Below are 16,157 nucleotides of genomic sequence, written 5' to 3' on the forward strand. Positions count from 1 at the left end.
GCCAATAGAAGTGATTTTGAATACAATGGGGAGCAGCAGTTTTTGAAGCCATTTTTTTTGCTAGCTGACTGACTTCCTTTATGTTCCTCTCCTTGATTTTCCCTGAGCACTAAGATCTGTTCTCCCCTCCCCCCCCCCCCCCCCCCTCCCCCCCCGCCCCCCCCCCACCCCCCCCCCCCCGCCCCCTCCTTGAGGATTTTAGTGTATAAAGCAGGCCGTTAGGAGGCGCCCCAGTTCCTTTTGTCAAGTCGTTCGGAGTCTCCAGGGGAAGAAAAAAATACGTGTAGCGAGAAACCTGGGGCTCAACGCGCCCAGACCCAACTTGTAACAGATACCAACTATTCCTTCTTCAATTTCCCACGAGGAAGGGAAAAGTCAAAAAGGAACGATCGCCCCCTAGCGTCCGTAGCCTATTCCGGCAAGTAGATTGGATCCTTCTAGAGCCAGAAGAGGAGACGCGCGCCCCCTAGCGCCTCCGAGTAGTGGCTAGAGCAGAAAAGAAGAGGGAGCCGGAGACCACGCGGCGCAGGGCAGGCGCGTGCGCAGAAGCGGCTTACTCTGCCTCGGGGACTTGGGAGAGCCCAAGCGTCATATGCCCAAGGGGAGAGATCCACGAATTCAGGGTCGTTTCCCCGCCCCCGTTCCCGAGCTTGGACTTTTTCTTTCTGACTTCGTTGAAGTCAGAGATTTGTGTCAGACTGAGAAGTCACGCAGGGAAACCCAACGTGGTGACGAGCGGCTTACGTGACTCAGGCTTGTTTTTCTTCCTTCCCCTCCCCACGAAGAGGGTGGGTTGGGCTGGCCCCGGGTCAGGAGGCGCGGGGGCGGAAGCCGCGAGGGTGCCTGTGGCTGTCAGAGCTGGAGCCGGGAGACGGAGGCGAAAGCTAAGCAAGCCGGCCATGGAGACTCACCGCTGGCTGCCTCTGGAGGCCAATCCCGAGGTGAGCGACGGGCCGGCGGGTCGGGCGGGGTCGGGCGGGGGCCCAGGAGCCCGAGCAATGGATGCCTGAACCACGTTTTCTTTTTCCGTTTCAGGTCACCAACCAGGTGAGTGAGTTGTAGCCAGGGAGCCTCGAGTGCTTCGTCCCTCCGCCCGCCCGGCCTCCAGGCTGCTCCACGCCTCCCCCAGTGGCTGGGACTTCGTTCCGCCGAGGCCTCCTCCCGCTGGTAGTCCCCTCGGAGGCTCCTCTTTCTAGCCTTTCCCGCCCCCTTCCTTGGTGTTGGCAGTGACCGGGCCCTTGGATATATCTATACCCCCGGCCTCGGCCTCGCTTCCCGACAAGCCTGCCTTCTCCGCTTCCCTCCCCAGCCGTGAAACCCCTTCCCCCGCCCCGTCCTTCTTCGTTACCTCTCGCTGGGGTCGGACTCCGTAATTGCCTTTAAATGCCTTTTTTTGGGGAAGGAGGAATGAGTTTCCCCACTCTCCAATCCCTGTGAACTCATCTCCTGAGTCACCTCCGACACGGTGAAATCACCTCCCCATCTTCTTCCCATGCCCTCATCGACACACCTCGTTTTCTGCTCCGCCCCGCTTTTCTCCTCCCAAAGGTCTAAACTGGTCAGTTTGGCTCTCGCACTCTGGTACCACTAAACCTGGATTGAAAACTTGGAGACTGCCCCACCCCCTTTTTTATTCATCCAAAGGTGGAGGACTTGGAGCTGTTAAATCTGGGAAGGAGGGTAGTTTCTGAAAAGATTCCAGAGCATGTGCAAGTATGAGGAGCAAAGGCCTCGTTTTGCTTTTGGAATAGGTGGTCGAAAAGTGGGTTTTTTTTTTTTTTTTTTTTTTTTTTTGCCGTTTACACTATACTTAACTATTGTTTTATATTAGGAGGTGAGTTTTATTTTAAAGTCATTTTTTTAAACAGCCCAATGCCATGGTTTTTCGTGCATTAAACAACAGTATTCTGGTGTGATTTGAAAATTTACATCTCTATTTGTGAATATTACCAGTTAGAAAAAATTTACATTGACCAATTTTTCATGCATCTTAGCTTTTGTTTCCTGATTTTAAATAGCTGAAGTATTCAGAATTTAAAAAAAAATTCTTTAGAAATTATATATGAAAATATTCAGGATTTATTTTGATCCTCCCATGATTTGTTTTTTAAACCCCTATTTAAAACAACTCCAAAAAAAAAAAAAAAAAGAATAAAGTTGAAAGTGCTCAGAAAGAACAGAAGAATAACCTTCCAAGGAAGCATACAAAAGATGGAAACTCATGAACATAATTTCCTCTGATACACACACACACACACACACACATTGGAGACTGCCCCACCCCCTTTTTTATTCATTCAAAGGTGGAGGACTTGGAGCTGTTAAATCTGGGAAGGAGGGTAGTTTCTGAAAAGATTCCAGAGCATGTGGAAGTATGAGGAGCAAAGGGCACATTTTGCTTTTGGAATAGGTGGTCGAAAAGTGTTTTTTTTTTTTTTTTTTTTTTTTTTTGCCGTTTACACTATACTTAACTATTGTTTTATATTAGGAGGTGAGTTTTATTTTAAAGTCATTTTTTAAAACAGCCCAATGCCATGGTTTTTCGTGCATTAAACAACAGTATTCTGGTGTGATTTGAAAATTTACATCTCTATTTGTGAATATTACCAGTTAGAAAAATTTTACATTGAACAATTTTTCATGCATCTTAGCTTTTGTTTCCTGATTTTAAATAGCTGAAGTATTCAGAATTTAAAAAAAAATTCTTTAGAAATTATATATGAAAATATTCAGGATTTATTTTGATCCTCCCATGATTTATTTTTTAAACCCCTATTTAAAACAACTCCAAAAAAAAAAAAAAAAAGAATAAAGTTGAAAGTGCTCAGAAAGAACAGAAGAATAACCTTCCAAGGAAGCATACAAAAGATGGAAACTCATGAACATAATTTCCTCTGATACACACACACACAGACACTTTCTTGAAATGGAAATTTAATGTTATATACTTTGAATCCTTTCTGATGTTTTGCTGGACATAAGACAAAGTTTTGTTTTTCCTCTTCTGTCTTTATTTTTTTCCTATTATTTTTTATTTTATATTTAATTAAATAAGAAATTAATTTTTTAAAATTAAAAAAAAACAAAAACTCCAGTGCATGGATTTAAAAAAATTTCCCTCATCCCCCAAGACAGTTATATTTTCTATAGGTTATCTAGGAAAACAACAAAAAAGGGTTGGTTTGTTTGTTTTTTTTCTGTTCTGAATCAGCATAGTATCCAGCCAATGATTTTTTACTTCAAACCAATTCTGACCCGTGTTTTCATAGCTATTGAAATTCCTTGTTCATAGAATTTTAGAATTGCTACAAAGCTACAATTTTGTATTTTTGTCTTTTTTTTTCATGACAGGATTAGAATAGAATCATTCCTTGACATTACTGATTTTAATATGCTATTTAAGACTGGATGTGAAACTATTTTTTAGCTTCTTACAATTAGGCATGATTACATAATTTCTGAATCATTTAATGTCATATAATTAACACTTGACCTTTTTCTTAGGTGATCTTAATTATAAAACGTCTTGATTCTGTAATAAGGTTATAACTTTGAGGAAATAAACCTGGTGGGAAAAAATATGTGATTGAATAAGGATGAGGGTAGAAAGCCTGATAATTGGTTTATTTTGTCTCAAACTGCAGTGTTGGGCAAATGTACTTCTAGTTCAGGGAAATAATAGTAATAATTTTTTCAGAATTATTTTTATCATTTCTTTAATTTTCATGTCAAGTATCAAGAGCTGCTGTTTTTGAACAGCTTGTATGTGTATCTATATGATCTGCTTTATTAATCTTAGTTTTCTTACATAGAATATATAGACTCTCCACATGGCATACTTTTTTTTTTTTTTTTTTTTTTTGGCTGAGGTATTTGAGGTTAAATTACTTTCCTAGGGTCACACAGCTAGGAAGTGTTAAGTGTCTGCAGCCAAATTCGAACTCAGGTCCTCCTGACTCAAGGCCTGTGCTCTTATCTATTGCACCAACTAACTGCTTCTACATGGCATACTTTCAAATAAAAATAGGGACTCTTACAGTCTTATAATGACCTAGATTAAAAAAAAAAATCTTCATGTAATTTTTTTGGCCTCTCGACAATCCAAGTCACTTCTTAATGGAAAACATCCAGATTTTTAATAAGTGTCCAGAATTGACCCTATTCATTCTCACATATTCTGTGATCCACTGACTCCTCTGCTATTTCTTTTCCATACTCTAGGCATTTTCATGTTCCCCTCACCATTTCTGCCTCCTGGTTTCATTGATTTTCCTCAAATGTCAGCTTAAGTTCCAACTAACTTCTGCAAGATGGTTTTTTCAGTCTTCCATGATCTTAATGTCTTTCCTTTAAAATTATCTCCAATTTATCTTGTTTGTACACCGTTCTTTGTAGGTAGTTTCCCCCATTAGACTATGAGCTCCTTGAGAGAATGGACTTTTGGTTTTTGTTTGGTTTTTGTTCAGCCCTTTCTAGGGTCCAGGGCTTATTAGAACAGTATCTGGAACTTAGTAGGTGCTTAATAAATGCTTGTTGATTTGATTTGATTATAGTATTCCAGATGTGCCTGTATAGTATAAATGAACTTTCATTTATTTTACCCAAGGAAAAAAAATATTTTAATGCTGCATTGTTTTTATTTTTTAATCTTTTACCTCATCCACTTAATTATAGTCTACCAAAACTCCTAAACTCTTTCAGATGAAGTCTTTGTCATTTTCCTCATTTTGTATTTATATAATTATTAAAAAAAAAAAAAATACAAACTCCAAATGTGGACTTTGTCCTAATTAGTTTTACACAATTATCCCTCTTAGAACTTTTGAATCCCTATTTTTTAAAAAAAAATCTAGTTTATTAGCTATTCCTTTGACTTTTGGCCTAAGATTTAAAGAACATGCTTTATCTGAGATTTTAATAAAAATGCTTGAGAGAATTGAATTAAGCAGAGATTTGTGTCACACTAGATATTTCTCTCAAGATGGGCATCATTCAACACTCTTTGTGCACATAGTTCTCTTGCTGCAAATCAGTCTGTTAACATTCTCATTCATCCCCACCCCCACCTCCCTCTGCCCTATGGTCTCCTTGTTCTCTCAGAGAATCCTAAAGAGATGTTGTTAAATGACTTGGTGAAATCCAGGTAGTGTCAACATTTGCCTTGTCTAGTTCTTTCACACCTCAATAATTTACAATTTAATTTTAAAAAATTATTTTAAAATTACATTTAATTAATTATTTGATTAATCTAATGTAATTTTAAAAAATCATCAAATTCTCTCCAAAATCTGTTGCAATTTCCATAAAAGTCTAGAGGCTTAAATTCATTTACTGTTCTTTTTTTTTTTTTTCTCCTCTTCCCCCATGTAAAATTTCTCAGTTATTTTTTGACTTCCTATTCTCAATTCTCATTTATATCTAGTCAGTTCTCTTATCCTGTTATTCTGTCTCCATAATTTCTCTAGATTCTTAATCATCCTTGTGTGGTATGTTGTTAGTATTTCCAAACTCTCCATTCCATACATACAAAATTAATTTCCTTATGCTCAGCTGAGCATGTTACGCCTCGGCCCAATATTTTTCAGCGACTCCTTATTCTTAAGCCTGGTTGGAAAAGCCCCACTCGGTCACCTCCCTCCTTTTCTAGCCCTGTATCTTTACCTTTCTATACATACTCCGTTCAACCAAGCTGCACTACTATTTCTTCCTTATAATAGGTTAATACTTGCTTGCCTCTTTTTTTTTTTTTTAATTAAATTTAGAATAATAATTAACATTTATATAATGCTTACTTTTTTTATCAGGTACTGTTCCAAGTATATTACAATTATTGTCTCATTTGATGCTCATAACATCCCTGAGGGTAGAGGCTATTATTGTCCCCATTTTATACATGAGGAGACTGAGGCAAATAGAGTTAAGAGATTTATCGAGAGATTTTACAGCTAGGAAGTATCAGAGGTTGGGTTTGAACTCGACTGATTTCAGGCCTTGCACTCTATCCATTGTGTCACCTAGCTGCCAAAACTCTTAAAATAAATGTGTAATCACAAAAAACAAATTCCTTCTTGGAGCATATAAGAAATATATATCAATATCATTCTATATCCTGAGTTTATTAAGAGGCAAATAGCATGCCACATCATGAAATTGTTGGTCATTGTGTTTAAAGTTCTTGGTTTTTTCATAGTTTGTTTTTACAAAGTTGTAATAGTGTAATTTGTTCTCTGTTTCTACTGCAGGTTTTTTCTGAATTGTCACTTTTATCATTTCTTTTGGCAGAGTAGTGTTCCATTATATCTGTCTACCATAATTTGGTCAGCCATTCCCCCAAACTTATGGACACTTTTATTTAGTTTCCAGGTCTTTGCCATCAAAAAGAAATGACCTGCTATAAATATTTTGAAATATGGATCCTTTTTTATCTTTGCTTGATTTCTTTTGGGTATAGCTCTAGTTAGTGGTATCATTGGATCAAGGTTAAAAGGTATGCATAGTTGAGCGAATTTTGGGTTATAATACCAGATTGCTTTCTATGATAGTTTGTGACTTTGTTCCCTTGCCATTTCCTTTGCCTGGATTACTCTTTCCCATCTTTGGTTTTTGAAAATGTGCCCATATATCAAACGCTATTTCACTTCATTAAGACTTCTCTGATTGTTTAATCAGAAATAATCTTTTCTGTTTTTTTTATCTTGCTTAGGACCTCTTTTATATTCTGTATAGTATTACATATTTGTCTATGTATTTTATTTCTTGCTACTAAATAAGCTTAGGGCAGGGATCATGTTTCATTTATTTTAGTTTCTTCTAGTGTATAGCAAAATGTTTATCATATAATAAATCATATTGAATAATTATATAGAAATTAATTTAGAATAGCTAGAATCTTAAGAATCTTTTTACTTATTTTTGGCTTCAAGCCTTCCTCATCTTATTTACCCTTTCTACTCTGAAGATTATAAGGTGGCAATGGTTTTTGATCCCACATGGCCCAGTATGGAGAGACCTTAATTTTGAAGAACAGGCAGCCCTAAAGTTACTGCATTTTGATATATTGAAAGGCAGCACTTGATATGTGCTGCTACTGCTCCTCTTCTTCTCCCTCCTGCCTCCCAACCATTTAAGGGCTTAAAACTGAAATTGGAAGGGAAGAAAACTGTTTGATTTAACTGTTAAGCCAGATAGGACAGAAACAGATTCTGCAGATCCAGAATAGTAGATGCAATGCATGGCAGATGCAGCATAGTAATTTGAAAAGCAGGGGAGATTCATAGTAATTTATATAACATCGAGAAAAAAGGACAGCAATATGCCTTGGCAGTCTATACAGATGCACAGATTTTGTTGCACAAAGGAGGTAAATTCTACATGGTAGGCTACTGACTACAATTTGGTTCTCAGAGGTCAACCCTTAGAAGGAACATTTTGGTTAAAAAACACAATTAATATATAATTTTATGTGGAAATTTTTGAGGGAAAATTGTTAAAGAATATTTAAACAAGGGTGTAAAAGATAGAAGTAATACTATAGTGGAAATAATGCTATAGAACACCCAGTTCTGGGAGTAAGATATAGAGCTGGTTCAGATGTGATATGGTAATGATAGGGGAGCTTAAATTATTTGTTCAGCTGTATATATTTAGCTATATATTGGAGTTTTCTTTTTACTAAAAACCACCATTTGTTCAGCCAGCTGAAAAATAAAGTTGTCTTGAATGATGATTTCTTCCATGTTCTGAAAAATGAAATCACAAAGGGAAATGCAATCCTGAATTTGAGTTCAAACTAGTAGATAAAATAGAAGTTATAGAAAGTTCCCTGTTTTAAAAACAAAAACAACATAAAAACAAACCATAGGCTGGCACCTATCTTAAGGCTTGGGAGGCTGGGTCTCAGAATTTAGAGAAAAGATAGATATGGTTGCATGCTGTAAGATTCTGTAAGGTAAGTTGATTGAAGAGGAATGGGATGTGCTGTGGAAGGTAATTGTTATTAATAAAAATGAGTGATGGAGGAAGAAAAGGGCTGCCTGTCCAAAGAAAGTATTAGGGATACACAAAATACATTGAACAACTCTTAAAGTTGATGTACAGACAATGGAAATAAACATAGGTAACTGGAAATGAATACAAAAGAAGGGACATGGTTTTTTAAACAAGTAAGAAATAAGTACAGAATTATTCCGAGGCTTATCTTAAATGCTGTGTTCATTAAAAAAAAATCTTTTAAAATTATGTTGAAGATTAAACAATGGATAGGTATGTTATCTGGAATTGATTGAATGAGGGTAGTGGCAGAAAGAATCCAGTATTATTACTCAACTATTTTGCTTCTGTCAACGATATCCTTCATAAAACAAAATTGGTTCATAGTAAATTTAAACTGCAGATAAATGAAGTGATGGAGTATCATATTGCTTTCAGTGATTTCAAGTCGGGATGAATGATGCATTTCAGGATATTGAAATTGTAATATGTAATTAGTGCTGAGCTCATGGTGATGTTTAAGAAATCATGGAGCATGAGAGATTTGCGCTGTGCTGCTGGAGAAAGCTAAATGCCATCCAGTTTTTAAAAGGTGGGGATAAAGGATTCTTAAAATGGTAGAATTGATTCCTGTTTAAACTCTAGAATGGATTATTAAAAGGATGGTTTGTGGACATTTGGAAAGAAAGCACTGATGGCTTATGAGCCAGAATAGTTTCATTAAAGAACAAGTTAAACTGGACTAACTTCTTCCCTTTTTTTTTTTTTTTTTTTGGACAGTGTTGCTAGACTGGCAGATCAGGGAAATTCCACAGACATAGCATAATTTGATTTTAAGAAGACATTTCATTTTCTTGTTATTTTTGTGGACAAAATTGAGAAAGGTAGAATGAATTTTAGGTGTGTAGATGATTTCTGAATGGTATACTGGTGTCAATATTTATGACGTCTCTAATACTTTAATTTTTGTACTTGTCTTCTGTTGAGCATTTTTCTTAATGTGTAGTTTGAATGTTTTTTAGATTTGGTAGGTTATAGGATGCTGGGAGGGAGAGCTAATCTTTTGAATAACAGAATCAGGATTTAGAAAGATCTCCATAGACTACAATAGTAGAATGCATCTAACAAGATAATTTTTAATAGGGATGATTACATACCTTTGTATTCAGAAAAGCACCTGCATGCCCAATTCATTGATCTTCCCTTTATTGATATCAAATTTTAGAGATAAATATTTTCTCCTAAGTACTGCTTTGACTGCATCCCCTGAATTTTGGTATGTTGTCTTATTGTCATTATTGTTGATGAAATGATTGTTTCTATGATTTGTTCTTTGACTGATTCATTCTTTAGGATTATATTATTTAGTTTCCATTTAATTTTTAATCTGTGTTTTCACAGCCACTTATTTAATGCAAAATTGCATTATGATATGTAAAGGGTACATTTAATATTTCTGCTTTTCTGCTTTTGTTTGTGAGGTATTTATGTCTTAATACATGATCAGTTTTTGTGAAGGTGCATATATAGCCAAGAAAAAAAGGTAGACTCCTTTCTATTTCCATTCAGTTTTCTATGGAACTCTGTTATGTCTAACTTTTCTAAAATTTTATTCATCATCATAACTTTTTCTTATTTATTTTCTGGTTAGATTTATATAACTCTTTTAAGAGGGGAAAGTTGAGGTCCCTCACTAGTATAATTTTACTATCTACTCCTGTAACACATTAAACTTTTCTTTTAAGAATTTGGCTGCTCTGCCATTGGTACATGTATGTTTAGAATTACATATATGTTTAGAATTTATTACTCCATTGCCTATGGTAACTCTTGGGAAAATGCAGTTTCCCTGATTATTTCTTTTAATTAGATCTACTTTAATTTTATTTTGCCTGAGATGACTATGACCTTTGCCTTTTTTTCCTACGGAAGCATAATAGATTTTGTTTGAACCTCTTATTTTAGCAGTGTGTTTCTGTCTCCAAGTGTGGTTCTTGTAAAAATATATAGTTGGATTCTGGTTGCTACCTGCTTCTGCTTTAAGGTTAAGTTCATTCCATTAACATACCCAGTTATGATTACCAGTTGCACATTTCCCTCTATCCTGTTTTTTTGCTTATGTTCTTCTCTCTTTTTACCCTGTCCCTCCCCAAAAATTAGTTTTGTTTCCAAACACTGCCTCTCTTCATTTTCTTCTGTCATTCTCTTACCTTTTGTTTATCCCTTTCCCTTCTTACTTACCTTTTGAGTAAGATAGACGTCTGTCCCTTTATCCCCTGTTCCTCTTCTGTCCCTTCCTCCCTCCCTCGATTTTTCTTTCCCTTCCTTCTTCCTTTTTTCCACCCACCTTCCTAGAAGCAATTGAGGTTAAATGGCTTGGCCAAAATTCTCCTTATTCTACCACCAATGCTCTATCCATTATGCCCTTGGTTTCCCCATAGATAGATTTCTTTAGTTGTGTATATATAGTTTTTTCCCTTTGAAACAGTTTAGTTGAAAGTGGGATTCAGGTGTTGTTTCCCCTACATTTTCTCCTCTACTGTAAAAGCTCTTCTTTGTACCTCTTTTATGTGACATAATTTTCCCTAATTCTTCCTCTCCTTTCCCCTTCTTCTAGTACATCCCTTTTTCTTGCCCATCCATTAGTTGGATTTTTTTAGATCATCACAACATAGTCAACTCACTCCCATTCCCTGTATAAGTTATTAGAGTTACATGTCTCCTATCTCCATATCTTACCCAATTTCTTGATGAATTCTCTATCATGTTTACCTTTTTTTGGGGGGTGGCGGTGGGGGAGGCATTTGGGGTTAAGTGACTTGCCCAGGATTACATATTTAGGAAGTGTTAAGTATCTGAGGTCACAGTTGAACTCAGGTCCTTCCAACTCTAGGGCCAGTGCTCTATCCACTGCACCATTTAATTACCCCTACATATTTACTTCTCTTGAGCCTTAAATTTGAAAGTCAGATTTTGTCTTCATTTCTTGTCTTTTTATCAGGAATGCTTAAAAGTCTTCTATTTCATTGGATGTGTAATTTTTTTCCCCTAAAGAATTATACTCAATTTTGCTGGGTAGGTTATTGTTAGTGGTAATCCTAGCTCCTTTGCCTTCCAGAATATCATATTCCAAGTACCTTACCCTGTTAATGCCAAATCATGTGTGATCTTGACCCTATCTCCATGATACTTAGTTTCTTTATGACTGCTTGACGTAGTTTCTTTTTGAGCTGAGAGCTCTGGTGTTCAGTTTACATTTTGGGATTTTATTGGAGTTGTTCATTGAATTTCTACTTTACTGTCTGGTTCTAGAAAAATGGAGCAGTTTTCCTTGATAATTTCTTGAATTATAACATCTGGACTCTCTCTGGTCATGACTCTCTTCCAGTAATTCTTAAATTATCTCTCCTCAAACTTTTTCCTAGAAGATCTTTCATATTTTCTTCTTATATTTTCATTCTTTTGATTTCTTTCCTGTGCTGAGTGCTAGCATAGGGTCTCCCAAAATCTTTTTCTGAACACTTGCACAATCCTCACTGTCTTTGGACTGAAAGCTTCCGAGACTTATACTATTTTATTGCTTCTGCTAAGTCTTAACAGAGAAGTTGTTTCCACATATGCTCCTGGGCTAACCCCCTACCCCCATTGTCACAGAATTCTCTTTCTGACACTTCTTTAAGTTGTCTTGCACTGGAATTATGTCTCGCTTCAACTTTTTTTTTTTTTTTTTTTTTGGCTTTGCTGCTCCAAAATTAAATTTGATGTGTTATTTTAAAATAATTTGGAGGGGGGTGTTGGGAAAACATGGCTATAGTGCTTCCTCTATTTTAGCTCTGTTCTTGAAAGCCCATCAAAAACTTGTTAATTTTATGTGTTTCCCTCCATTTTTTTTTTTTTTTTGGTTTCCTACCCCTTCATTATATAGAAGAGAAACATCAAATAGAAGTGTGCTCAACACTAATGCTTTGTATTTGATGAAGTTTCTACTTCTCAGCCCCTCTTCTTTGTCCCAAATCAAGACTACTCTAAAAGTTCTTAGCCTCAACTTCTTGCCCTTTAAAGTCTTCTTCATGTAGCCCTGTTTGAATTTAGGGTTTGTTTTTGTTATGATGAATTTCTCCTTAGATCTATCCTCTCATTCCCCTTTTTCCACTGTCCCCCCTTTTTTTCCTGTTTCCTTTTTGAGTTAAATACATTTCTATATCAAACTATGTGTGTTCTAGATAAAAGTGAGGTTCATGTGATGCCTGACCCTCCACTGACTCCCCCTCGTCTTATTGAATTCCACAGTTGTGTAAGATAAATTACCTCACTTTTTCTTTCAGATGTATCTTTTCTCCCCTTCCCTTTCTTTTGTTCTCTTAAGCAAACTCATTTCTGGGACCTCTGTCTTGGACTCTCTATGATTCTGATTATATTATTATTTTTAGGGAATACTTGTATCATTCCCCTTTCCCATTAAAATCAAATACTTAATTCTTAAATGTTTTCTGGTTGCAGAAAACTTTGACTCTTAAGAGACTGGGAAAAAATGACACACTGTATGTAGTTTCTCCTTCAATTTCCCAATTAATGATAGTCTAGTAGATTATGTTTATCAAGGGTACATTTCAGTGTAACACTTCAGGTTTTTTTTAACAATATTTTTTTTTGATAGTATATTTCCAAATATATACAAAGGCGGCTTTCAGTGTTCACTTTTGCAAAATTTTATGTTCCAAATTTAAGAATCACTGGATGATCCAAAAGCCACCCCAAAACAAACAAACAAAAAAGATCATAACTATCATATTTCAAAGATCTCTGATTATATTATGCATTTCTACTTCCTTGCCACTACAAAAGGGGCTGCTACAAACATTTTTGCACATGTGGGTCCTTTTTCTTTTTTTATGATCTCTTTGGCCCAGTAGAGACACTGCTGTATCAAAGGGTATGCAACAGTTTGATAGCCCTTTGGCCATAGTTTGGAATTGCTCTCCAGAATGATTGAATCAGTTTACAATTACATCAACAACATATTAGTGCCCAGTTTTCCGACATCCTCTCCAACATTTATCATTATCTTCTCCAATCTGAAAGGTATTTAGTGGTATCTCAAAAATTGTTTTAATTTGCATTTGTTTAATCAATAGTGATTTAGAGCATGTTTTCATATGACTGGAAATGGCTCTAATTCTTCATCTGAAAATTGTCTGTTCATATCCTTTGACCATCAATTGGAGAATAGCTTCTATTATGAATTTGAGTCAGTTCTCTATATATTTTAGAAATGAGGGGGACAGCTAGATAGCGCAGTGGACAGAGCACCAGCCCTGAAATCAGGAGAACCTGAGTTCAAATTTGGCCTCAGACACTTAACCCATCCTGGGCAAGTGACTTAACTCCGATTGCCTCAGCCTTCTCCTCTCCCCCCCCCCCCCCCAAAAAAAAAAAAAAAAAGAAAGAAATGAGGCCTTTATCAAAAATAGTTTTTCCCCCAGCTTTCTGCTTCCCTTTTAATTTTTGACTGCATTGACTTTGGGCAAAAAAAAATTAATTTGATGTAATTAAAATTACCCATTTTGCTTTAGTTCTTTAGCCATATATTCCTTCTCCACACAACCTATCCCTTGTTCTTCTGATTTTTTTTTTTTTAATCATCCTTTATGTCTAAATCATGAACCTATTTCGATCTTATCTTGGTATAGAGTGTAAGATGTGAGTCAGTGCCTAGTTTCTGCCATGCTGTCTTCTAGTTTTCCCACCAACTTTTTGTCAAATAATGAATTCTTATGCCAGAAAATGGAATCTTTAGGTTTACAAAATACTAGATTACTATAAGTCAATGACTATTGTGTCTTGTGAATCTAATCTGTTCCCCTGATCCCCAACTCTATTTCTTAGCCAATACCAAATGGTTTTGTTGACCACTACTTTGTAAAGTTATTATTTGTAGTAGTTTTTAATTACTTCTCTAGGATTCTCTAAATGTGCCATCATGTGCTATGCAGAGAGTAATAGTTTTGTTTCTTTATTACCTACCCTAATTCCTTCAATATGTGACATTTTATTTTTAAAAAATAATTGAAATATTAAGAGTCATGATATTAATTTGCTTGGAGCAAGCCAGTAATTCTTTCTGTCTAGGTAAGCTATTGCTGCCCTAACTTTGTAGCTTGCTTTGGCTCAATGATCTTCCTCTTTGAGTGAAATAGAAACAACACAACTGACTCATTTGGCAGAATCCTAGGATTCCCAGAAGTTCAGCCCTCTCTTCAGCTTGTCCTTACCGTGTCTGAAGCCATGATGCATGTACTACCAATCTAAAACTAAGAAGACTGGATCTTTTCCCCAAACTTCTTGACTTTGTTAAAAATAAAAAAGTTTATTTATCATAAGGATTTACTGCTGTACACCATTCTCAAATGACAAATAAATTGTGTTCTAAGAATTCTTTTCTAATTTTTTTTTTTGAAAATCAATTTCATATTCCTAGGGAAAGTATTATTACAATTTATTATTATTTTCTTAGACTAATCAACAAATATTTGTGTAATTGAATATAGGTAACCTATTATAGCTGAATTTTCAAAGTTTTTTGTCATCCTTAAATTTAGCACTACATAAATGAGTTATGGTTTTTATTGGCCTTAACTAAAGGTCTTGAGTGAGTTCATATAATAAATAAAGAGAATAAAAAATATATACTTTCTTCCCTCTTTCTGGGAATTAGTTGGCATTTACTTTCCATTCCAAATCTGTACTGCTTTTTTACTTCCTAATGCTCCCCACCCCTTTTTTTTTCTTTAAAAAAAGTTTTTCCAAAACAATTTCTTTCACCTAAGCATTTCTTCTGTATCACTTCAAAAAAGTCTAATATGTCTCTGAATTTCTCATATTCATTATTTCTTGGGTGTAATAATATTTTACTACATTCACATACCATTAATTGCTCAGCCTTCCCCCCAACTGATGGGCATTCACTTTGTTTACAGTTTTTGCTCTTAACAAAGAGTTTTGCTGTCACTGTTTTAGAATATATATGCCTCTTTTGTCATTTATTATTAACCCAGTTGTGAAATTGTTGGGTTAAAGAGTAGTAGCTTTTCTTGCCAAGTGCTCATCTTACTCGCTCATTAAAAAACTTATATAGTGCTTAAATACTGAGGGAGGCACTAAAACTTAAGTTTAACTAAGGCTGGGCCCTGGTGATGACAACATCAAGATAGTAGAATGCAATATAGAGCATGCAGTATAGTACAATGATAAGTCATAAAAGTAAATAATTGTATAATATACAATAATACATGGTAATTACACTGTGAAGTTGTAAAATAAAAATTCTGGTACTCTCAATTTGCCCTAAAAACCCCCATTTTGGAACTACACTCAGTTCTACTCAACTTTTCGATGTGCTTCCTTTCTTATTCTATATATCCCTTTTCACAATCAAAATTTTTATTTCTTTAATGTAAATTATGATAGCAAGTTACTACTACAAGATTAGATTAAACTAATTTAGAAAAATATGATAATGGATAACTTTTAATCCTTTCAAGATTATTTGCTATTTGTAACATCTAAATGAATTTAATTTTAATTTAATTTGTAGAAGTTTAAAGGGAACGAATGCATAATCTAGGAAAGTTAAAGAAAAAAAAATGTTGAAGGGTGAATTTGAGGGTAGAGACTTGGCAAATCAATAGATCCTTCTATCTTAAAGATAGATTTTGAGGGGTGAGAGTTGATTCCTTGTGGTCAGCTTCCTCGAGGTCTTCTGTTTTCTTAGTTTTTTCTGCTTCTGATCTTAAAAATGCTTTATAGTATAATTGCTTGAGTGACAGTATCAACAGGTGCTTTGGTTGATTGGATAAGATTGACTGAGATATCTTATTTCTATAATTATTTACAAATTATTTATACCTGTTTTTGAAACTATAATATTTGTATATGTCTTAATATAGTTCTGTAATTGAAATTAACTTACAGCTATTTAGAGTTGAAAATAGAAAAACACACAAGTTATGTGGGAAATAAGAAATCCAACATATTACTACTTTTCATTCTTGATTTAGGAATTTTATTGAATTAAGAAAATGGCATGCTCTGAGTATTGGCTAAGTAATAAGTACTTACGTGTTATGGGCCAGAACTCTGAACTTGAAACAAAGGTTTCTTACAAGGTA

The 16,157-nt window shown here is 35.4% G+C and overlaps 1 protein-coding gene across 5 annotated transcripts in view; it reads left to right on the forward strand.

Annotated features, from left to right (window-relative positions):
* Positions 1-211: 211 nt before the first annotated feature.
* UCHL3 (ubiquitin C-terminal hydrolase L3) overlaps positions 212-16,157 on the forward strand; it is an 83,785-nt gene continuing 67,839 nt past the window's right edge. The window contains exons 1-2 of one of the 5 annotated variants that reach the window (XM_031958495.1): positions 212-941; positions 1,036-1,047. In XM_031958495.1, the coding sequence (XP_031814355.1) occupies positions 900-941; positions 1,036-1,047 (54 nt within the window). In that variant the 5' untranslated portion in view covers positions 212-899. The remainder of the gene's footprint in view (positions 942-1,035; positions 1,048-16,157) is intronic. The other 4 variants (XM_031958496.1, XM_031958500.1, XM_031958497.1 and 1 more) reach the window with 4 other exon arrangements.

Source organism: Sarcophilus harrisii, chromosome 3 (genome assembly GCF_902635505.1).
Source record: "Sarcophilus harrisii chromosome 3, mSarHar1.11, whole genome shotgun sequence".
In the NCBI taxonomy this organism is placed as follows: Eukaryota; Metazoa; Chordata; class Mammalia; order Dasyuromorphia; family Dasyuridae; genus Sarcophilus; species Sarcophilus harrisii.